Source organism: Sinohyriopsis cumingii, unplaced genomic scaffold (genome assembly GCF_028554795.1).
Source record: "Sinohyriopsis cumingii isolate HCF-2022 unplaced genomic scaffold, ASM2855479v2 utg003356l, whole genome shotgun sequence".
Taxonomy (NCBI): domain Eukaryota; kingdom Metazoa; phylum Mollusca; class Bivalvia; order Unionida; family Unionidae; genus Sinohyriopsis; species Sinohyriopsis cumingii.
The window spans coordinates 152,324-178,628 of record NW_028316466.1 but is presented as its reverse complement, the minus strand read 5'-3'; the positions used below and the strand labels follow the sequence as shown (position 1 = coordinate 178,628).

General features: G+C 33.4%; 1 protein-coding gene across 1 annotated transcript in view; it reads right to left on the bottom strand.

The window, feature by feature from the left end:
* Nucleotides 1-1,114: 1,114 nt before the first annotated feature.
* The window catches only part of LOC149769644 (hepatocyte growth factor receptor-like), a 167,868-nt gene continuing 142,677 nt past the window's right edge, over nucleotides 1,115-26,305 (bottom strand). Inside the window, exons 22-27 of the mRNA XM_089949788.1 lie at nucleotides 25,263-25,346; nucleotides 21,184-21,368; nucleotides 20,610-20,719; nucleotides 19,937-20,099; nucleotides 16,907-17,043; nucleotides 1,115-8,943 (exon numbers count right to left, since the gene is read on the bottom strand). Of these exons, the coding sequence (XP_089805914.1) occupies nucleotides 8,229-8,943; nucleotides 16,907-17,043; nucleotides 19,937-20,099; nucleotides 20,610-20,719; nucleotides 21,184-21,368; nucleotides 25,263-25,346 (1,394 nt within the window). The 3' untranslated portion in view covers nucleotides 1,115-8,228. The remainder of the gene's footprint in view (nucleotides 8,944-16,906; nucleotides 17,044-19,936; nucleotides 20,100-20,609; nucleotides 20,720-21,183; nucleotides 21,369-25,262; nucleotides 25,347-26,305) is intronic.

The window sequence follows — 26,305 nt, the reverse complement described above, 5'->3', positions numbered from 1 at the left end:
TCACCATCCATTAAGAAGCATTGAGTAGCAATGTTGATATCACCGTCCATTACGGATCATTGAGAAGCAATGTTGATATCACCATCCATTACGGAGCATTGAGTAGCAATGTTTCCAGTTATTGGGTATCAGTAGCATTTTAATTTACCAAACATTAGAGGTCAGACACTCATCATATATACCATTTATATGACCATCAAGTAACAAGGATGAGCTGTATAAATTAGACATATGACTTCCAAGGTGTCCATATTGGGTGTTAGGTCAGTAACAATTTCATCTATGGCCAGCAAAACACTATGACCAGTATGTTGGTGAAAGTCCAATGACCATACGTTTAAAAGCGATAACAAGATCATCAAGATAACCACCCTTGCACCCATATTGGATGTCCTAGCAGAACCAGTTTTAGTTAGGACCTATGAGATCCAGGGATGTGGGTGTACAATTTCATGGGAATCATCTGGATGATGGATGATTGAATAGGATGTTGCATAAGGTTTTACGATCCTTTACTATAGTACAAGTCACATGAGCCAAGCATGCGCATTTATTTTTTAAATTACATATAAATTGTTCTTTCAAAATCTAACATATTTTTCTGTAAGCAAAGTCTATTCAATCCAGATTATTCAATTATCTGCACCTTAACTGTCAGCAAGAAACTTCCAGATGAAAACTACCTATTACTATGGACCTTTACAATAGTGGTCATGTACTAATATTACGAATTTGTTTATCAATATGCGTAGCTTTCATAGGGACATCACAGCGTGCGACATTCAATCCAGATTAAGCTGGATAACACCTTTATGTTCAATTTGTCCATAAATGTATACTTTAATATTAATTTTGGCGTATGCATCTCTCAGGGCGTATAAACAATGACTTTCCAAAGGAATATGGGTGTGTTCGAATCTAAATGAAGTGAATACTTGCGACGTATAGGTATGTAGAATCAAATTCTTACAAATCACACCCATTACTGAAATAATCGACACTGAATGCTTACCTGACCCTTGTGACTTGGAATATAGTTGAATACTGTTCCGAATATACTATGCAATAGAACTGAAGTGATAATACCAAAATGAAATAGAAAAACAATAACAAATTATATTGAAAAGTTTTAATAAGCATAATTTACAAAATTACATTTGATTACTGAATTGAACAGTAAATTAACTATGTTTTAAGGCTGCAACATTTATAAAATTTCTAAACCTATGTTTTACAATAACCAAACCAACGCCATTTAATGGAACCAATTTAAACTCAGTCCATCTCCCAAACTGCATGCTAGGTTTATAACTTGCAGCTATTTATATGTAAGTTATTCATATAGAAAAGTCAAGTTGTCAGCTTACGTCGAGTATAACAAGTCTCCACCTTTTTGATTACATTATCAAACCAAATCTTTTGTGTTCCTGAACTCTGGGCCCATGCTGTTCCATAACGGGTTGATGACACATTTACATCTATTCTTCCCTGACGATGAATTACACATCCTTATTGCGAAATAGATATTGGGTGTAAGTTACTATAGTTCCAATTTGGATGTTATGTTTGAGTTAGACATCCTTGTTCATGGACACTTTTGGTAAGAAATCAAATATGTGCACTCCCTTAAGAACGCACCCGTCTAATGCTTTAAAAATGGATAGACATTACGAAATAAAAGAGGTAAATTTACATGTATTTCATCATTTTTATAAATTTAAGTACTATTAATACACCGCAGATAATTGAATGTTGTTGTTCTACTCAGAAAATATGATTTAAAGTCTGAGACTGGAATATTTACATTTCGTAACACTCTGAGAGATTGTATGGATAGTGCTATGCTAATGCTATTGACGACTAATTCATCTTCTTAATGATTGTACATATTATGCATTGACGACTAACTCATCTACTTAATGGTTGTACATATTATGTTGCAGAAAGTGATATTTTTGCAGCATTGTCTGTAGTATTTATCCTAATTTTAATTAATTCATTTTAAACATTTATCTAAATTATGTCAGCTGACGATTTGACATTAAATTTATGCAATTATGCACCGGATGCTTGTAATACAAGAGGCATTTATTGGTGTAATCGATATTCTCTGATTTGTTTGTTTTGTAGGTAGGAGGTATTAGCTCCATTCTTTTGTCCTTTGTGGATCTCTGACAAATTAATAACATATTATTATTTGTATAAGCCACCGATGGGGCGCCATACCTATATCAACTTGCAATGGTTTCACAGGCTGTGTGTCTTTTGCTTCGTATTATGACATGACTCATTTCGTTTGTTGACAATGTACTTCAAGCAACCTTAAGATCAACATCATATTGCTTCATACTGCTACAGACACGTAAATGGTGAACACAATGGATAATGCAACCAGACAAACTGCCATGACACATGCGTAGGACGCTTTTGTAGAAAACATACAGACTAAGAAACTATGCAGTGTCATGCAAACTTGTTTGATTGAATTAGGATGCTACTTATCAAAACTTATGTTGAAAAAATGTTTATCATGTACTTTTACGGCAAGATGTTTTATATCATATCATTAGAATGATTGGTAGTTCCTGCATCACTAACATCAAAAGGCATGTTAGTTTTTGCACGGATTCAGATCTTTGTAAATATTTACAGTAAACACATCTCTTTACACATGTAAGTGTTGCAGTCTTACACAAGATGATATTTATAATCAGTGTATTAATTTGCTTCTCTTTATTAAAACAGTTTCAAAAGAAATGCATGCATACAAATTGGTACAAAATATAATTGTCTTGGCTAGGTTTTGCTAGCTTGTTTTACATATCAAGAATATAAAGTTATCTTTTACAAAATTCTGACAGCAAATTCAATCCTGTAAACTAATATTAATCTACAGTTGAAAACAAAATATTCAACAAAAGCATGCAAAACGGCGACATGTAAAATTTAATGATAATAGCGATTACATTGGATATAAGAATAAAACTAAATGAAGGTCTATATTCGATATAAGTAGAAATATTATGGAATAGCTAAAAGATAATGACTGATAGTGTAGTACTTCTACTGCTAAGACCTAACTATGGCATTAGTACGACCAATGACAATATAAGTCCCTTAGTCAAACATATGTTACATTATTTGGACAAAATATATTACCAAGTATAGAAATAATTAATTTGTCCACAATAGCAGAAGTAATACGGTAAAATTATGCTCATTAAACATATGATGGTTTGTGGTATGTATTCTTCAGCTATACAAATATTCGTAAAATGTTTGCTGTGTTGGTAATATTGCTCCCTTATTTTATGTCGATGCATCTCTAATTCTGTTTGGGGTGAATGTGAAATTGGGATGTTCTGTACAGTTTCACGAGAATCCTCTAGACAATGGACAATTATATAGGGTATTGCATAGGCTTGTTTTGATCCAAGACCAGTAGAATTAAACTTATATACTATGGAACCTGTGTTAAAATTAAATAACAAAACAGAATATGAAAAGAATAACAAATTAATTGAAAAAGTGTACTAAAGGTAAATTACAAATTCCAATTTTGATCACTGAACTGTACTAAGTGAAACTGTCTATGAACTCAAACCTGGCACAATTTATTTTATTCCATGACTAGTGTAGCTAATACTACGCATTATTTTGGAATATAATATGCAATGAATGAGAAAATTTAATAGCAAAATAAAATATAAAAACAATAACAAATTAAAATGAAAAAGTATTTACAAAATTCAACTTTGATCATTGAACTGGACAATAAATGATCTTATATTATTAGTCTGCAGTATTTATCAAATTTTTTGGCATGTTATGGTTTGCAATACACAACACACAAACCAATGTTATTTATTTGAACTGCTTCTAAACTCAAACTTTCATCTAATCTGCTATTATACTTACAGCTGACAACTATTTATATGTAAGCCATTGAAACGAAACCATCAACTTTTCAGCTTATGAAGAGTTTAATAACACGTCTTCACTCTTTTGATCACAAATCCAAATCAATCCAAAAAGTGTCTTCAGCTTAAACTTTGGATCGTTCTGCCCTATAAACGTGATGATATATTTTCGTCTAAACATCTATGTGTCTTCCCTTCCAACATATCCGTTTCGCAAAGTATATATTGGGTGTAGGAAACTATATTTCCCACTTTGCTCTTATGTTTTAATTTTTGGACATTTTTGTAAGAAATATAATACTGGCATACCTTAACTCACCCTTTTAACTTGCTAGAAACAGATATTTTTATTATTACATAAAGTAGCTTTTCCATAAGAGCAAAAGAATACACAAAAAACCTCAAAAACACATGACATAGAAATCATGATATAGGTCATTTTGCTGTAAATAAATAGAAGTAAATAAATAGAAAACAGACAGTTCCTCACCATAGGAGAATTTTCTCTTATTCCTAATTTAAGACCACTATTGTATGGAATATGTATCAATGACATGTTTAAAAGATATATTCTAACTAAATTTGATGCAAGCTTACATGTACTAAAAACTGAGACTGGTAGATATACATGTTCTAAAATTCGAAGAGGTAATGTAAAACGTGCCTTTCTACTGCAGTTGAACATGTGACTAATTTCCTTACTGATTGTACAAATTATGCTTTACAAAAGTAAATTCGTGTCAGTATTGTCTGACATATGCATCCTAATTGCATAAACATTAATTCCTTTTAAACATTTATCTGGGTTATGTCAGCTGAATACAATAATCGTATGCACTTATCTTTATGGTGTTTTTAATAAAGAGCAATAATTTGTTTAACTGTTATTCTCTCCTTTGCTTTTTTCTAGTTAAAATATGTTAGCTCCATTGTATTTTCCCTTGACTAAATGCTAAAACATACTTATTCTTATTTTAGGCCACTGACAAAGTACCATTACCAATATCAATTTATCATTGGTTCATCTGCTATATGTGGTTGTTTTTATGACAGGGTTCAGCTCGTTTGACATGTCAATCTTTAACGTATCTCAGTATGAAAATAGAAACAAAATTGTAAAGATGTGATTAGTTCTCTACTTAAATAGAAGGTTGCCATTGAATTTTAAAACAATTTAAACGTTTCATAAAAAATCCCCTACATTAGGTAACATATTCCTGTATAAAGCTTAAGATTAAGACCTGTTTCATAAATTAGGTTAACAAAGATCTTGTTTGGAATAACTTAAAGTTTAATGCAAAAATAAATTGAAATTGTATAGGAAACAATAACTGGTAAGGGCAAATACATGACAGATTAGCAACATTCGTATCAAATTCAAAGGGCTTTACACCAGGATGTGTTCTGTAAATTTCGGTTATATTGTGATGGGATATCTTTGAGAGGTCAATTCCAGTTAGATTCTATTTTTAAAACCATCATCCATACTGGATGAAAGTTTGGAATTATTTTTCAAATTCTTAAGGTACATTTTAGTTTCATTGGTTCAATTTATCTTCAATTATTTTGAGAACAAAATGTAAAATGTTGTGTTCTACATTTAGTAGTGATGGCCATATTGGACACATCGGCATCAGTTGTTACATAAATAAGTGTATGCGTGCCTTTGTGATGAGGATTTTTAACGTAGCATTAACTTTTTTCAATCATATCGCTACGATATCTGAATTGTGGCATTTTATAGTGATATCTAGCACTGGAGCATCATTTCGCAGCATGATGTCGCACCCAGTCACATTATCATGACACTAGGCAGACCATTCGTAATACTAGCCTCTTAATGCCGAGCACCAAAAAAGCAGCATCAGTACCATTTTTGTAAGTCTTTGGTACGACTCTATCGGAGTTTGAACCATAACCTCCCGCTTCCGAGTCGGATGCTCTTACCACTAGCCCACCAGCGCGATAACATACTCAAGTAAATACATAATTAAATAAATGCTGAAAATTGATATCTATTTTGTATTTAAGAAGACGTTGTTGAAAACATTCTATTTTGGAGTGTGGATCATTACAGTTTGTTTTTGCAAATTTAGAAATGACACCGTATGAGTAATAGTTCCAAAGATTTTAGTTAAATTTGATGTTTTCTTTCAAATTTTGTCAAGTAGAGTTGAACAGTGGTTGAGAGAGTTTGCATTTGTTGCCATATTTAAGGGTGGACAAGTATGATTCTCAAAATAAAGAAATTAGAGCATTTAGAGGGGGATGCTTTCTGTCGAAATTTGACAGGTGCAATAGTGATGTGAATCTTTTTATAATTAGTTAGTTAATAGCATCGATTTTTGGATCTTGATCTGCATCAGCGAAGATGCGATCATAGTACATGTTCGGTCCAATTATGTTATGTGATTGGAAGTAAGCTTTTGTAAAAATATTTATTTTTTAGTAATAGTAGCATCTTTTAAGAATACTAGTAGGAAATGACATTGTATCCTTCCTGGAAAGATCAAGATTGGGCACCATGGCGTGTTCTGTAGCTATTACAATTTCGATTCAAAATGTAGTTACCAAGTAGATGTGCCACATGCAACATATATAATGTGAATTATGAATACAAAAATCTTGACATTCATACATGCACCACGTAGCCTAGGCTAGGTAACTTTAGCTAGACTTTATTGACATAGTAAGGAGATATGACTTCATCTTTGCATTGACAGTGTGAGGAATGTGCTCTTAAGTATAGAATTAACATATGTTGTCAAGGAGATAAGCATGCTAATGGTCACGTATTAAAAGCTAAACGATTTATTTTTCATGTGAACTGTATTCATATCAATGTTAACGTTGAATAAACGATCCTTGACAATCATACATACAATCTAGTGGGAAGACATTATGTGTTGACTGCTGATTGTTGCTAGGAACTAAAAGGCTCTATCACTATTTTCTAATGATGGCTAAATATGTATTCAATGATGATAAGTGCCAAACAAAGGAACGTTGTTCTACCCACATAACTATCACTTTTTGCTCACATGGCCATCCGGCCAAGTGAGATGATGCAATGGTTCTGTATAAGTGTTGTGTTGTATGCCAACTTGACAGAACCTATTGTGCAATGAAAGCGTAAGAGGTTACTACAACTGGTACGGATCTGCTTACAAAAATGGCAACCGTTACTAAAAATAGAAACATCTTATCATACATTTATTCTCAGAAACAACTGTCAATACGTCTGAAGAGATTTTGAGATAGGGCGTTTTCACAAATACAGATACTTTAATTTTGTACAACTATACTAAAACTTTTAAAAAAATAATTTTTCAGAAAAAAAGATTTTTTAAAATTTGCCAAAATTCAAAAGGAATATCCGGGCATAAAGTATGTTCTAGTTATAACAAATGATGCAGATCCAATGCAAAATATTGCAGTTGCTGCTTACAAAATAGAAAAACATTAAAATGACCTATCCTAAAAGACGCAAATTAGAATTGGATGAAATCTGACAGGAAGAATCCCGATATGATGGTGTCTCAAGTTTATACCAAAAAAAAAAATTCAATCCGTCATCAAGTGTGGTTGCCATTAAAAAAATAATTATAAAATCTTATAAATGACTTGTAAAAATTTGGAAGAAAACTACGATAAACAACATTTTTCCCAAAATGAATACCAATCCAGTTTGTTGTCAAATATGGAAGTTATTACTTAACAGAAAAAGGTTTCATCACCAGCAAGTATCTTACTAACCAAATTTATATGCCAACCAGTCTTGTATTAATCTTTTATAAAGATGTTGGCAAGGTAAGAGATTTTATGCTCACTATGGTCTTTAGCTATAATTTTGCATTTTGATATTTCAAAGATAAATGTTTTCACAATAAAATTTTGTTTATTTTAATAAGCAAAAAGTAGCTGAAAATAATAATAATAATAATAATAATAATAATAATAATAATAACGATTGATTGAATATCAAACAGTGTATGATACATTGCACGTAAAATATTGTTTTTCAAAAATGGGATTATTAGAATAACTCCATACTTTTCAAAATTTACAACAATTGTGAAGATTAATGTATCCTGACTTTGATGAATACCGTTTAAATCTTGAATCCTCTTCCTGATCTTGGCATTTTCTTCACCACCACTTGTACTGCAAAGAGTATGTCAAGTTAACCGCATTTGCTATTCCTGTGTAAATAATAAGTTCATTTTTTTAGGGCTGTTTCATTGCTCTGGGTCGGTGTTTCCTCCAATATTTGTGCTACCAAACTGCCCTGTTCGCACGTGAGTGTCTCTAAGTACTTTCAGGTAACTTGCCTGGTGCATCGACGTCAATGGACACTAACTGGTCATGGCAAGGTTCATGTTTGTTGCTGCTATTAGTTCCACCGGGCGGACAAATTTGCTCATCGTTTACGTCATCATATGCTTCCATGTAGTTGTTTGCAGCCCCAGCCAATGGTGCATCTTTTGTCGGTGGCTCCAGGTTGATGTCATCATATGCATCATTGTGAGGCACACTGTTGTTGTTTCCATTAGCATCACCCATTGCATAAATCTGCACGTCATTGGTTGCATCAGGTACTTCCACGTAGTCGTTGCCACCATCATCACTACCTTTTGGTTCAGATTTTGTATGCGGCTCCAAGAAGGTGTCATCATATGCGTAATGGTAAGGCTCAGTTTTGTTGTTGCCATTAGCACCATCCGTTGGATGAATGTGCACATCATTGGTGGCATCAAATACTGCCATGTAGTCGTTGCCACAATTAGCGCCACCTATAGGTTCAGGTTTTGTAGACAGTTCCAGATCGGTGTCCTTATATGCGGAATGGTACTTTGCGGAGTCGACTTGATTAAACTGAGCACAATGAATGTCTATTCTCAGCAAACCTTGCTGCACGTCATGTTCCGCAACAGACACAATATCTGTTATCTCGCTTGCTAAGACACTGAAGGTAGGTCGATCTTGTGGTTCAACTAGCCAACATTTCTGCATAATATTATACCTGAAAAAGATATATGTTTTTAAACAGATTGATTTTAAAAGCAAGAGGCGCAATCAGATCGGATATTACTCAACTGAATGACATTTTCCTAAATTTCGCTAAACTAAACCATAGGCTGTATACATTTATTCCAGTGTTTTCATGGCAAATGTCATTATCAAAATTGTTTTTTTTTCGTCAGTTTGTTTTATAAATTTGCATCCATATGAGACGCCACATCTTAAGTATTTGTCATTCTGAAGGGCCATATCGCCGAATGCTTTCTGTCAAAGTTGGTCGAATTCTGTTGGCAAGTTTTTGAGAACGAGTTGTTTAAATGCTTTTCTTCTGTTCTTAATGATGGCGATATATGATGACGAATTTCAATTACTCTTTACATTTTAAGAGACCATCGAGCAGTTGTTGATAAGTAATATCATTAACCAAATGTGTTTGCACATGTGCATTTGTAAACGTATTCCATTAAATGGTGTATTAAACATTATCTATATGTATGTTGGTCTATGTTAACAGCAGTTTGGTCCATATTTGATCCCAGATCAGCATCAATTGTTTCTCTGAAAGGGCACTTTTGGCCGTATAGTTTTTATATTATTTTGGTCAGAATTTGTTCAGCAGTTTTGTTGTTAGTAGAATTTGTTTTCATTGTCTCTAGCTTTACTAACGGCTGTATTATTTTATTGCTGACAAGAATCTATTTTACAGATTTTGAGAGGCTTTACAATTGAATATTTACTATTGCATTTTGTCAAGATTCATTGAGAAGTATCATCGTTTATTGATGGCACCCATGCTATGCGGTGGAATGGTTTCATTGGCAAGCATGCAGGAGTCTTGAACAGAAACGTGTGGGTTTGGATCTTGCCAGGACAATCCCTGATTGGCTGCCATGGTGTGGTTCGAATCTCTTACGATTTCAATTAGAAATGCATGCCATGCGATCCAGCTAAAATTAGCAGTAGCAAGTAAATTCATCCCATGTGTCATACAGAGTTAATGATTAAAACTAAGATCTTGATGATTGTAAGTAATATGATTGGCCTAGGCTGGTTCAAAAACATTAGAACACATTACTAACATTAGCACACATTGCTAACACAGCACACGTTACTAACATGTCACACATTGGGAACATAGAGCATGATACCGACAGTGTGTCAGACATAATTATCCTGCTATGCTTCTTAACACTCAAATACTGATATACGTTTGTTTAGGCCAGATAACTTGCTTATCATATAGTCAGTATCCTATGCGAAGACACAATCCTTTATCTGATTTTGCACTGGAGAGGGACAAATCACTAAAGGCAAGATATCTTCGGAACTGTCTACAATGAACACAATGTTGTAAGTGTCTTCTGGTAGTAATGGTATATGGTGGTGGCAACTTCAACGGTTCATCAAGGTAGTTTTCATGAAACTTAACAACAATACATTCGCCGTACAGATTTTAGAATATACTAGTGATAATGTTCCAGGAAATATTTTTCACCTCACTGTATTAATATACAATAGTAAGGCGAAATAAAACAAGATTGATTTACATACATAGTGAATACTCAAATCAAAAAGTTAACTAACAATGATTTCATTTTTCTACGATCAAAATAGTGTGCATGAATATTAACTGCATATTATTTTCAAGTTTATAGGTGTATCTGGATACAATATGTTGATAACACAAAAAGAGTACAGAGTATATATGGATCGAAGATACTGAGGATATACTAAAACGTATTTTTGTAAATGGATCCAAGATACTGAGGATACAATAAAAGTATCGATGTAAGTGGATTCGACATATTTAGTATAAATTTAACGAATAGTTGATTAAACATTATTAATTGAAATACAAAATGTCACCACTTTTGTAATGCACTAGGTGGAATAATCATGAGCATCGATTCAATATATAGAACTTTAGTCGCATTTCAAAGGAGTTCATGACATACATTATTGATTCTATACGTATTTATCACAGTAAAACTTCCACACCATTATTGTATTGCGAAGAAATGACCCTTTAGCCATTGATTTTTACATAGAGAAACTGATTGTCAGACTTTCCTCCACAGATGTATGTTTGAACATGTATATAATGACACTATGTGCCAAACAAACCAAATTCGTTCTGTGCAGCCAAACTCATTTTTAGCTCACATGGTCATAGGGCTAAATAACCTAAATTATACACTTTTTACTGTTGATTTCAACAGGGACTAAAGAAAGGAAATGTGCTCTGCACATCAAATAATTATGTATAGCTCCCTCGGCCATATGTCCAATTTCGATTATTGTATGACCCTGAGACTGGTGTTTGAGTGACACATGACAACTCGAAGGCAAAATTCCCGGCATACAAGTCTTATCAGCATATATAAATTACACCGATCCTGCGACAAATATAGTGACCATTACTAAAAATAGAAATCCTACACAAACCACTATGATCTAAACAATTAATTGAAACACCTTTAGATGACTATTTTAAATGTGCTGAAATACATTTGACCATTTTTGAAAGTAAATGTCCTGACCTAAACCATCTCAAGTTTGAATAAATTATGGTGATCTTGTATCAAATATTGCAGCTTTGGCGACATCTGCAAGATATAATTTATTCAACTTTGACTAAGAACACAATGAGATGATTACTTCATATGTTATTAATAAACAATCTTAATCAGCCATCAACTTTGGGTAGCATAACAAAATATATAAAAATCATTAAAAGCCTTTTAGGAAGCATACTAACCAACCAACCTGAATAATATTTTACAAAATTGGAAAGAATGCATCCTGGTATAAATGTTTTGCAATTGTACGCAAATGATGGTGATATGCTATACAAAATGGCTGTTTTAAATCAGATAACAAATTGCATTGCTAGCAAGCATCAAGCTAACAAAAGTATGCCAATCTTTTCTTTCACACGAATAGTGTTGAGTAATCCAAGGCTGAATATGGCATCTAACTGCTTATTTATGTCTTTGTTTGCAAATGACTTCTTTAATAATATCGCTGTATAGGTTTATACCTAAGCTGTGTATACTCTACTACTACTTCTACTACTATTACTGCTACTATCACTACTACTACTACTAAATATAATAATAAGTTGTACATGAAAAATATTGAAAATTGTATTTACATAATTGGTGTAGGTTATAATTATGTCCAACAATGGGGCTACCAGATAACAACTGTGAAGGTTTTTGTCTCTTGACTTTGATGAATGCCATTTAAATCTTTCCGCCATTGTCATGGCCTCTCTTTATATTGTACCAACTGATAGATTAGTTACTACACCATCAGTTATGTTACCATGTGGATTTATGTAGCTAACATCATGTATGCAGTTGCTATGGTCCTTGACAGTATGTACTTGCAGGTATTCCTGACTAATAATACCACATGATGACTGAATCTCTGTCCCACACTTTAAACGTATTGGTTCCAGAAGACCATTATGTGCATAGTCCTTAAAGGCTGGTCCTTTGCCATGGTAAGGTTAATACTTATCCTCATGATATGGGCCACCCTGTAGTTTAGGTTGGACATAAGTGTCACTAAGTACTTCTAGGTAATAAATGACTGATGCATTGATGTTAAGTGCCATTCATTTTGCACATGGGTGTCACTAAGTTGTTCAATGTAACACGTGACTGATGTATTGATGTGAAGGGCCATTCAGTTTGCACATTGGTGTCACTAAGTAGTTATATGTAACAGGTGACTGAGGATATGATGTGAAGTGCAATTCAGTTTGCACATGGGTGTCACTTAGTAGTTCTAGGTAATATATGACTAATGCACTGATGCGAAGGTCATTTATCTCATCATGGTAAAACATCATGTTTTTCTTTTCTATTGTGACCACCTGGTAAACACATTTGTACATCGTTGGCGACATCAAGTACTTCCATGTAGATGTTGTCCAAATAGTTTTGATATTGCAACACCACCTTCTGGTTCAGGTGTTGCAGTTGGCTCCATGTGGCTTCATCATAAAACTATTGGTACGGTGCATGCATGCCAACCTTTCTGGATTAAATAATACATTTTAAAACAAATATCACAATAAGGCTTGAGACTGTTGAACTAGCTGACATTTGCCTGACAACCAAATGAAATATTTCTTGATTAATAAATTAGGTCTATATACATTTCCACCAGTGTTCGCATTTGCATATCTCATAAGCGAATTGTGTTGAGGGCTTTTCAATTGTTTTAACTTCATCAATGTTTGATAACACATCATCAGTTATCAGCTTTCTGTTAAAGTTGGTCTATTTTGTCGGAAACATTGTATAAAGTTATTATAATATTTTTCTCGCTAGAAATTGTGGCCTTACATAACTAACATTGGACTAACTGTGTACAGATAAAAATCCTTTAAGCTATGATAATTTCTGAAAAGATGGTCCAATGCTTTTGAATGGTTGTTGGCAAGAAAACATTAATTATTCTGGTAATTTTAGCATCATTTGCTGCGTTTTATGGCGATCAAACAAAGTCAACAAATGTCTAAATTTCTTCTATCAAGTGTGGTCACATTATATTGTGTGGTGTATAATATGAATATTACTTAAAATGGTGGCTTATTTGATAGGATATTGGCAGCATGTGTAACCGTCTGAAAGGCACCCAAATGTCTGTCAAATTTGGCCCTCTTCTTCTCATCAGTTTTTTTAATTAAGTTTCTTTAAATGTTTATTGAAGGCAGATTGGCATCTTTTTGTATGTCTGAAATGACTTCATGGCAGAATGTTTGCTAGTCCACTTTAGTTAAAATTAATTACATTCCTGTTCTTATTTATTTTCTGTAGATATTCTTGTTTCAGCAGCAGGAGAGGCGATACTTCACACATACACTGCCATACTAATCTATGTATACGTTACGCACAAACAACATTATTCAGCTATACTGTCAGCGTATGTCATTTGTTGATTGTTAAATTCCCTATTTATATTATCAGCATACTTCCACTTAGCATTACCAGTGGGGTGTGTATACCAGAGTTGTCTGTACAGCATCTATATTCCTTTGGATAAATCATCTTCTCACACATATCAACATAGCTGTGAACACATATGAGAAGTCCAAAGAGAGCAATTTATGTAAAGTCGACATTCATCTACAGTCAGTCACTCAGTTAGGTTGCGATGTCATCTGAGACGTGGCAAAATACCAGGGATAATTAGTATGAATATTGCGGTGTCAATAAAATCTGTAAAATAAAAATTGTTTATAACCATCAATGCAAGTGATAACCATGTCTTTCACTAGTGGGTGCATAATTATTTTCCCTGATAAGTTTTTGTTTTACTGTTAACACATTCGAGACAGTTTTTTCATTTTCATTTAGCTTATCATATTGACATATCTGCTTTTATTAGGCTTATCATATTAATATTTTCCTTGGTTTGTACATCGAGATATTTAATCATTTTCATTAGAACTGTCATACTGATGTCCCATTTCTTGTGCATGTCATATGTATAAGGTTATACATTGTTCGGTTACTATTTTGTCAACCAGATGACGTGAAAATCGTTATCATTTTTTGGCCAACATATATTAACACTCATTTGCTTCAAATGCATTGTGGAACTTCGTTAATATTTTGATGCTGCTTAGCATGAAGTTACATGTTGAGGTGTATCTTGCAAAGAGGTTCGTATGAAGTTACATGTTGAGGTGTATCTTGCAAAGAGGCGCTTTGGTTCGATTAGAAATTAGTGAGGAGTATAAGGGTTTAGTGAGAAACTTTCAATGCCCCTTGGGATGATGAATTAAAGGTGTTATATTTTAGTAACATCAACAAAATTTAATGGAGGATTGGCATGATGTTGTATCAGTTTAGAAACTCGTTCAGTAAAAATTCTTTCCGATTTGGTTGTTATTTGTTTAGTGGTTTTTGAGTAGAGACCATGCGAACTACTACTGGTAAAGCAATGCCAGTGTCTCTCCACTATAATTAATTAATATGATTCAGCTGAGTAATGTGCATAACATATATTCACATTCGAAAATAGAAAATATGTATATGAGAAGATTGGTTGTAAGGAAACAGTGTTTGATACCCTCAACGAGATTTACTTTGCAATCGGCCGACAATTGTGCGGTTAACAGATTGGATTTTTTATTCTAATTCACTTCATCATAAAATCCATAGATAACAATATAACTAGTCTACGAAGAATTACACTGAAAAGATGGTGACCAAGTGACATTGTGAAACGTCCTAGAAACTAATGAGCATTCCCCAATAATCCAACGAAACTTTAGTGGCTGCATTGTGATAATGCTGCACGACCCGGGAATGTAGGCTATACTCCTGCTCTAAACCCCACTAAATCAAACTGAACCTTTTGAAGCCGAAGTGAATCACAGGATTTCGTGTCATGATCTGGTATATAAAACTTGATGCGATGCTTTTGCAGAATGTTATCCAGGTAGTAGGAATTCTCAGAAGATGTAGGTGGCTCTGACGTTCAACATAACTATGTCCATAACTTTGACACTAACACTGGGACTGATGTTAATACCATGCGAGGATGGCCTTAATTGGTATACTGTATCATTACATGCGAACCTCAGACATTTCCTCAGGCACTTATGGATTGGAACATGGATGTTTCACACCTTTAAGATCAAAGCTAATAGGGAAATTTCTTCCCTAATGATGTTGAGTATCAAATGCTTCCATTCTGAACCTATGGTGCCTGAATCAAATATTTGAGAGATATTAGAATATTGTCTGGTCAAAGTATGCTACTAGGCATTATCACCAAGATAAGTATAGAGCTAATGCCTGGCGAGTATACATTTTAAGATGTCTCTACTGCCCTATAGCTGATGAAGAGGTATATACCTTGCTGCAAAACAACTCTGAATTTGTCCCCCATGATGCCGGTAACAAAGACGGCTCTTAATGGATCTCTTGCGATGTCAGTAACAAAGACAGTTCTAACTGGACACCCTACAAAATACATCACTGAATGGAGCCACTGTGTTGCCTATAATAAGGACAGCTTTGAATGGGTCCCCTGGGATGACTGTAACAATGCCATTTCTACATGGGTGACTTGGGATGACTGTAACAATGACAGCTCTGAATAAATCAGTTGGAATGTCCGTAAAAAGTCAACAATTATTGGGTCTCCTGAATGGATCCCGGGATGCTTGTAACAATGAAAGCTCTTAATGAGTCACATAGCACACCTGTAACAATGACATCTCTAAATAGGTCCCCTGCGATGCCTTTAACATAGACAGCTCTGAATGGGTTGCTTGCAGTTCCTTTAAATACACATCTCTGAGTTGGTCTCCTTGGATGCAAGTAACAATGACAGCTCTTTACAATGGGGAAAGGACACGTAATATCACCTGGATGCGCTTGAAGACAATTTGTAAGACAATAACACTTCAGTGCAAAGACTTAATATGTAGTAAGGATGAACATGGCATCATTTTCAAGGGTATTGTGAGCATGGCTGCATTGTCTTTGAGGGCTGATCAATAATGAATATTATAACTGCAACTGAACCGATCCTTATTTATCTACCTTCTATCATCAGCATCACTTTGAAAGCATATGCTTCTAGAATAAGGGGTTGTTTGACCGTTTTACTGCTTGGATATCTAGTTTTTATTTTGCAACTATCAATGAGCTCTAAGATATTGGGCTTGTCCAAGATTTACCTCTTTCGTGGCCTATTTACTAATTTCCTCTACGTGACCGTGGAAGAGCCGGTTACATGACATTGACTGATATTAATGTTAAGTTCTACTTTATTGAGTTCCTGGTGAAAATTGAATGTAAATATAGAGGCATCCTTTCCACAAGCTGCAGCTTCACTAAATATATTATGCCTTTATATTGAAACACATTTGTATGCTGCATTATTGACTATGGAATAAAAGACAAAATATAAAAATTGGTATAGTTTCGTACAGTTTGTCTGGACAGTACTGAGTCTGAGAAAGTCTTCTCCCTTTCTGCAAGTACAGCACGATGTCCCAGTTGTCAACTTCATAATATGGAGTTAATCCTCTTGTCACCAATTCCCAAAGAACGATCCCATAAGACCACTATAAAGAACAGAAAATACAAATTACACCATTATCGTTGTTTTACTTTAGGAATATGTGGGTAATACTTATGAACATGTCAGTCAGTATCAATTGAACAAATAGCAATGAAGATGATTTCCAAGAAGGCAAATCTGTACGTATATAAATATTGTGGTACAAATGAAAGGCAATACACACTAAGGTATTACAAAATTCTTAATATTAGTGCACTGGATAACGCTTGGATACCATTGAATAACAGATAAGCTGGCAGTATTGCAGAATATATGGCAACATTTTAGAGGTATTAACATCTCCAGTAACTCTAGCAAATGTATTAGCAGGTACCAGGACGGTCAGACATTTTGCGTCGAAACAATAATGCAAATAAAACAAATAGACAGTCCGACTACATATAAATTATTGAGGTCTCTGCTAGTCTTTTCCAATTCAAACTTGTTTCGCCTGAATTGCATGTTCCATCAACTGGAACAAGTTCATTTAAACATTTCTAGTCGGCTCTGTTGATATTTGATGAGAGGCATAAAGAAAACAACTTTGCAGTATAAATGTCCAGTGACTCTAGCAAATGTATGAGCAGGTACCAGGACGATCAGACCTTTTGCATCGAAACAATCATTCAAATAAAACAAATTGACAGTCGGACTTATTCGAAATAGTTGAGGTTTCTGCTTGTCTTTTTTAATTCAAACTAGTTTCGCCTTAATTCTGTTTTCTAGTCGGCGCTTTTGATATTTGGTGAGAGGCTTAAAGAAAACAACGTTACAGTATAATAACACATTCAGGAATTTTTAAAATCCCTCATCAACCTATCATGCTGAATTTGAACCGTAAATGAGATGATAACTACCTCAATCCATAATATAAACCCACTGAAAATTTTTACTTCAAAATTATCCCAGTGTATGTCTTAAATATTCAGATGCCATTAATGCCGAAAGATACATTGGCAAGAGTCATTTGAACAATTCTAATATAACTGGGGGATTACTCTACTATCATATTAGGATGCTTTGTGTTTTTGTCTGTTTGTCAATTAACGTTCCCACTTCCTTTCTGGATCCAAACTCCAAAAATTGTTAAAGATACATCAATGCAAGCTTTTCACAAATTATACTAGTGTTCAAAATGTGTTGATTCAGTTTCAATTTCCTCCCTGGTTTAAATGTATGGTTGATAACTGATACACATATAAATCTGGAAGTGCCTTTATGTGTAAATCCGATTTATACTAAACAAATACATTTGTCCTTTAAAATGCCTCAATTTCAGTATTTTAAATATTTTGCCCCCAAGTGGTTGCATGGTGTGCATGCTACTCACTATGAATTTGTCCTTCCGTAACCTATTTAAGTACAATAGCACAAGAACATTACATTTAAAGACATAAACGTTGCAGAGTTTATTAATTGTTGCAGAGAGTAATCTTTGAACAGTTTATTATGGTTATTAAAATATGGCATATTTAGATTTTCAGACACTACAGTAATATTTCAAATGTGTATAATATTTGTAATTTTCTTGACAGTTTTAACGCTATTAACGAAACAATGAAAAACAAATGAAATGTGTAAAACATACTTGAATTGATTTTAGCAGGCATGCTTTAATTGATTTTGAGGGGGCATACTTGAATTGATCTTCAGTAGGAATATTTGACTTGATTTTCGTTAGGCATACTTGATATAATGTTCCATAGGCATAATTGAATTGACTTTCAGAGCCATACTTGACATGTTTTTGAAGCCATTAATGCAATTTGTTAAGCTTTTCTACCAATATTTTAAAGTTTTGGAACTTAGGTGTTTTTGACATAAATATTGTTAACATGGTTAAGCAATATAATCTCAGACAGACAAACGAATTTAGGACTTCATATTTTGTTTTTGTTTTTGTATCTAGAAAAACTGATTATATTTTCGTTACAGTGATGTTTCGTTTGCTTTTTTTACTCAACTTTAGTTCATTTTGACTTAAATTTTCTTCGGGACACATTTTAGGATTGAATTCTTTAGTACAACCACCTCAGGTGCCAATATAACCTGTTCATTAGAACAGGTTGTGATGACTCATCATCTTGTACATTGCATTTTAAAACACAATATCACCAAACTAGCATAATTATCTCGCGGTTGAAAATAACCCAGGTCAAGATGGCAAATTGGTAAGGGCTAATTTGAGAAAATAATGCAGGTCAATATATTAAATTGATTTCAAACATAGGCGAAAATAAATTTAATAAATTGATGACAGATGTTGACCAAAATGATATTTTCTGATTAAAGAGGTCAAACGGCATTAAAATACTTAATATTATGCACCTAAATTGAAATATATATTAATCACATGAAATTAAAAATTTAATCCCATCAGTGATTTCTGTTGGTAACCCAAAACATACCTCTGATAACTGTTTCTCGACCCTTTCAGATTCAGAAGTATAAAGCTAAAGCATTGTCTCTTCCTTTATTTCTTAAAACGCAGAACATGCTAGCCAAAATAACACACCTGATCTCTGACTGGTACCTTGCAATTATCTGCCCTTATAAAATCATTACACCTGATATTTGACTGGTACCGTGTAAATATCAACCCTTATAATATTTTTTACACCTAATCTCTAAATGGTACCTTGCAATTATTTGCACTTATAATATCTTTTGACTTGATCTCTGACTGGTACCTTGCAATTATCTGCCCTTATAATATATTTCGTGTTTTCTCTTATCAATATTAGCTAAACGTTTTTCTGAAATATATTTAATAAGTTTGGGATGAACATCCCATTTTCATTCCTAGCAAAGACCTTTATATAAGCATATTGGCTTGTTGCTAAAATTTCCTATTACTTTATGGTATACGTTTACTCGTAGGTAATTAATATTTGTACCACATCTGACTTTGAGCTGTATGTTCCTTTTTCCATACTCTCTGGTGCCATCCACCTTATGGGGAGTTTGGTTTGCTTGTTGTCACTGCTGTAGTACTCCCTCTCGTAAATTTCCCTGGATAGTCCAAAATCTGCTACCTTCACGTTTAATTCTTTATCCAACCTTTTAAATAAAATCATTCCCACAGAAAAATCAAAAAAGCATAATTAAAATATATTACAATGACTTTTTAGTTATAATCCAAGCTGTAGAGCAAAGAAGCAACATTAGTCATGCTATTTACTATATTATCTAATCAATGAAGAAAAAATAAAAGAAGGTTACGTTATTTTCTGAGAATTAAGAACGGCAGTATCATCTCCAGTTGATTTGCATTTTTTCATCTTTAACATTTTTCCAACTCTTTTAAAATCAGTGCATATCACCTTGAAAGACTACAAAGTTCTATGTACATCTCAAAGCTTTTACCATTGTTTTTTAATGTTTGTTATATTCTTAGAGTTCAACGTTCAATTAGCACTATATAGTTGGGATTGTACTGGTGTGATGTAAAACCCTTTTAATGTAATCATCTTTTTTAACAGGTTGTAATCTCTTACGTTGTTTTAAAAGCATAAAGCAAAAACCGCTTAATGGTTGTATAAGAAGTACAGGTTGTATAGTGGGACTTACATGCAGTTTCTGGCAGCTAAGTCTCTGTGGACAAACTTGTGATCTGATAGGTATCCCATTCCTTCCGCAATGCCGATCCCAAAGTAAATTAGCTCTTTAACAGTTGGTATCTGAAAGACAAAAATATATATAAATTCAAACTTGTAACTATATTTAACGGTTTGACTCTTTTCAACACAATACAGAAAATAAAGTTGTATCATTGCTGAAAGTATTGATTTTTAGACTGTCGTAGGAACAACGGAGTGAACCTTTCAGAATCCAATCAAGCCAATTTTCAAAAGTAAATGCGTGATATTATGCTTGGTAAATATCAAAAGACACAAAACAAAAATTGATATTATATGGGGCAGTTGTTTATTTTTATTTGGCAATGACTGAAAAAATTGTCATAGATAAAAGAATTGACCTGGCAGATATCAAAGATGCTGCATATTTTAGAAGGTGATCTTAAAACATGTCTCTGTAGATAGTGCCAAAACAAAATAAATTCAGCAAAAACTAGAAATATATAAGAGGAAGCAATAAACTTTACCCACGCAAGACAAATCTATGGTTAAGGCGAAAAGCTTACATTTGTATCATCCCTGATGTAGGACAGGAGGTCACCATGCTCCATAAAAGGAAGGACCATTAGCGGTATATCATTCCGTCCTAGGCATATCCCATAAAGTTGTAGCACATTGGGGTGGTGGAACTCTTTCATTATCATAATTTCCCTTAGGAATGCATCGACGTCGATATCACGTAGATTTTTTTCTGTGAAACGTGCAAACAAAATGAATAAATGGACAAATGACTATATGTTATGAATCGTTTAATTCTGCATAACATGACCTACACATAATGGTTCCATAAATACATTTATGAGTCACGGGATCTAAAGTAGTACTTAGACCAAATTTACTATTTAGTACCGAAACACGCACAAATCATGTATAATTTACAAGTCATTCAATGAAATAAAACAACCACACAATCAAGCTTTCAACTACATTAGTGGCATTCTTTTTCTTTCTACTATGATGTAAAACAGTAATATGAAACAATTAAAATGAATTAGCAAATAGTACTTATGTAAAGATTTAAAACAGCCACAATTGCTTGTTATATGATGTACATTTAAAATAAAATATTTTTAAAATTACTCAGTATTTTATACAACTTTTGGGTAACGTATTTTATAAAACTGTGAGTCGTTTGTTACATGTAAATACGTGTACACATCCGCTCCTACCCAATATAGTGCAGCTACAATTTAAAACAATTACAACTAATAATGCCTCTAGCTGCAAGTTACAAGGAGGAATAACTGTTACGAAAATCAGAAAGAAACCTTAGCATGAACTAATTATCACTAAAATCCACGAGTAACTTGAAAATTAATTGCAATCAAGCGATTGTGTCATAGAGTACAGTCGTCTCTACATAAAAAAGAGCAATAACTCTTACTAATATAGTGCGAGTACAGCGACTGACCGATATGCACATATTCAAATAATAATCATTTGTAATTGTTATAATTGGTCGTAGGCCATAGCGCAAATCCAAAAATAGCCCTCAAAACAAATGCTAAGCCACCAGTTAACTACAACTATTACCAATGTACTATTGCCATTCATTTACAGTTTCACATCTGGTAATCCTAACCTTTGACATATTGATCAGTTTTTATAACGAACTTTCTTAAATTTAATCCATCTATAGAGTTGATACAATTTGAGGGCAGGAAACGAGAAAACATGTCATTTAATGTTGAACTTCAAATGACAATTTAGCTTATGTGTCTTGACCAATATAATTGGATGAATATTGGATACAAGAAACTGACTTATCAAACAAAAGGAAAAAACCCACAAAACAAATATGTTATACGCACTGATAACTGGGGGATTCACATATTATGATATACTAAGCAGAATTAATCAAATTGTGATGTATTGACAATCATTATCCTTGTTTATAAACATAAGGAAATACCTTTATTCCCCTAAATACATATCATGTGAAACAAACATTTCATGTCTCAGAGTTTGCGTACTTCTAAACGTTTTTGAGAATTCATGAAATATTCAACCAACTGCCTCTGATAATCATTATTTTCTGTCTGTCTGTTTGTCTCTCTCTCTCTCTCTCTCTCTCTCTCTCTCTCTCTCTCTATATATATATATATATATATATATATATATATATATATATATATATATATATATATATATATATATATATATACATATATATATAACTATTAGGACTTTTTCTGAAATTCTATAATTATTTCGGATTTAATTTGCAGTAACGTATGTTGTTTTCTCTACATTTTCGCTTTGTTTTTTGGGAATAAATTACTTGTTGAATTTTGAAAAGTTTGTTGCTTCTAACTCTTTTCTTTTACTTATGGTAAAAAGACTATGGTACCAACATATTGGTGGACACACACACACACACACACATACACACACAAACACAAACTTCATACTTACCAAGGTATGGACAGACCGCAGCCAAACAAGTTGCTCCCTATTATCACAGTTGGGGCAAACAAATTACATGGTAAGATTATTAATATATACGGATATTATCAGATGATGAATATGATATGTACAAAGTGTTGCAAGAGCTGCCAATAACAATTATGTAAAAATACCTATCTATCCAAGTACACATTTTCAGCTAATGATCCCTGTTTAATTGGGATTTTTCATGACACTTTGATATTAACAATGTCAGAATTCAAAGTATACTGTTACAAATTATATTGAGCTGCCTGTCAAAGTGTCAATAGAACTCTTGAAACAAGTGGTTCAAGAAGGTCTGAGATGTCAAGCTGCCGATATCTCCCTAATAGTCAAATGTAAGTGCTGACATGTCCCTAATAGCCAAACGTGAGTGCAGATATCTATCAAATCTGGCTCAGTAGGATAGTTTATGGAGACAATATGAAACTTTATTTAAGTAATTGCTTAACTGCTTCGACATTTGTTGTATCTTTAGCAATGCCTGATAAAAGATATGCATTATTTTTCAAGTATTATGCTATATGTTGGCCAAGAATATAAAAGTGTAGTTTGAATCACAAAGGTCAGAATATCTAATGATGGGGATGGGTCTATTGTTCAGTTTTATCAAAACTAACGGTGAAACAAGCTAAGTATAGAGCTGAATCTAATGCACTGTTTCAATTATGACTAATGGTGAGACTAACTAATTAATGAGGTGAGTCTAATGACTATAACCCCATGCCAACGTTAAGGATGAGTAGCAATAGCAGGTTCTTCAATAGCACGATCATCATTACAGCCATATTTGGTATAAGATTGGCAATATTTGCATCTAGGACGAACTAGGTATTACAAGATGTACTCTCGTGAATCATATTTAACCATGAAGTATCCAGTAGATAATACAATTATAAAGACTGTTGCATAGAAAGTTATAAAGGGCATTAAATCAGTACCATTTCCTTTAAGATCGGACAAGACATTATACAAATATTATAGTGAATATCCTATGGTGATATAACCCTCCATTCAGGAAGGAAAGACGAATATGCTTATAAAGTCTTATGGCAATCTCTAGGTAGTTTAGTTTTAATAGCGATAGCAATCTTGTACTACATGATTGAAAACAAACATCATGCCATCCATCAAGCTCTTTGGTTTTTGACGGTAGAGCTAAATCTAAGAAAAGTCCAATTAGTGTGTAATATATTGCATCCAACTATAACTAATTTTAAACAAGTAGCTTCCAAAATGTGTGGTCATCATGCAAATCTGACGACGATGATCATTGATGTAATAAGGGTCAGAGCAATCCATTGAAACCTGCAAGTGTAGTTTTCACAAATATCTGTCTTACATTGTACCCTGCTATATGTGAATAAAGAACAATAATGTATACAAGTGATGGAGACACGTTATTTGTCAGTATGCGCAATTCCATATAACTGCGAAATAAAGTACCAAGTTTCTCAGAGTTGTATCAAGAGAAGAAACAAGCTACATTCACACGATTTGATCATCCATCGCTTAATGCTGCTTGACAACAAATATTGCATAGGTAACAGTGTTTATCATCTTCTAATTGCGATTATGATATGAAAAAATATCACTGTAAAATAAACTGAAACTAACGAAGTTACAAGATTATATCATCCGCTATATCCAGCTCTATGTCACATGTGGCATTAACTCTAATAAATACTGGATGAGTAATGTGATTTATCGGTATTAACATCCTTAATGAAGACTGCAATATCTATTAATTTTCAAAGGGATCCAACAGCAACAAAAAAAAAAAAACAAACATGCGAGACTAATTACATTCGCAAGATACAGTCGGTTATCACCAAAATTCAGCAACACAACACAATGGTCAATAACTCATACGTACGTTGTGAGAATACATTGATTTATTATGGTAATGTCAACCCTATTACTAAATATGATCCATATAAAACTATGAAGCTAATTGCTATGAAAATGATGTGAAACGGTGCTTTCAGCTGCTGGCCAAATAGGGAAGTAACACTTCTCCAAAATAAGGGAGGATAGTGGTTACCGTATATCTTTATTTTCTAGTAATGGGCATTATAATTGAAATTTATTGACGGGGGAATAATGACCCTATGCGAAAAGATTATAGAGTACTTACTATGAAGAGTTTTAATGGCCACAAGGATGTCCACTTTACCGCCAGGCAGAGTTATGTATCCTTTCAAGACACAGCCAAAATGACCTGAAACGAGGAATATCAGATAACGTTTATTTTTTGGGGGGGGTCAAAACAGATACATTAATAAAGAAAAAATGTTGGATTGAAAATAGTTGGAAGAGCCTAAAATGAACAGCAGATATTGAATTAGGCAACACTATATGTCATAATGCATATCCAACACCATCTTATGTCATAGTGCATAACCAGCACGATATGGTGTCATAGCACATAACAAACACCATATTATGTCAGTGCATTTTCAATCCAATATGATGCCGTAAGCACACAGGCAACACCATCTGATCTTATAGTGCATTACCGGAACCATCTGATGCTATAGTGCATAACCACCATCATCTAGTGTCATAAGTTCACAACCGATACCATGATGTCACAAATTAATGACCAACACCAATCGATGTTGAAAGCGCATAACCATCACTATATGATGTCATAAACTCAAAAAGCAATGTTATGATGCTGAATACTACAGAAAAATGTCAGCTGAAAAAGTCAATAAAATGATTACAAGTGATAATAGAATGGGCTTATTTTTCTGTAAGACATCAAAAACGAAAAGAACTAATATTTAGCGAATATCAATTTGCCATATCTTATAGGTGTTAATTAAGTGCTCAAGCACAAAATATAACATATATTGCAGATTATGTTTCTACCATACGAGAAATTATACAAAAGCTGTTTTTAAAAATGAATTTGTCAAGAAAATTATGTTTTTCGGATGGAAATATTCTGAGAAAATTTTCAGCAATATATTTCAAAATCAAAAGCTATTTTAAACTACGCCATTGATCGTAATGGACTATTTTGTTATGTTTATCTATATTCATTAACTCCTGGTACATGATTGTATCCCATTTTCTAATATTTATTCAAGGTTGTAAATTGTATCGTCAGTTAGATTTTGCCTTCGTGATCTTGGTCTATTCAGAGCATTCAAGTAAACAATCTATAAACAG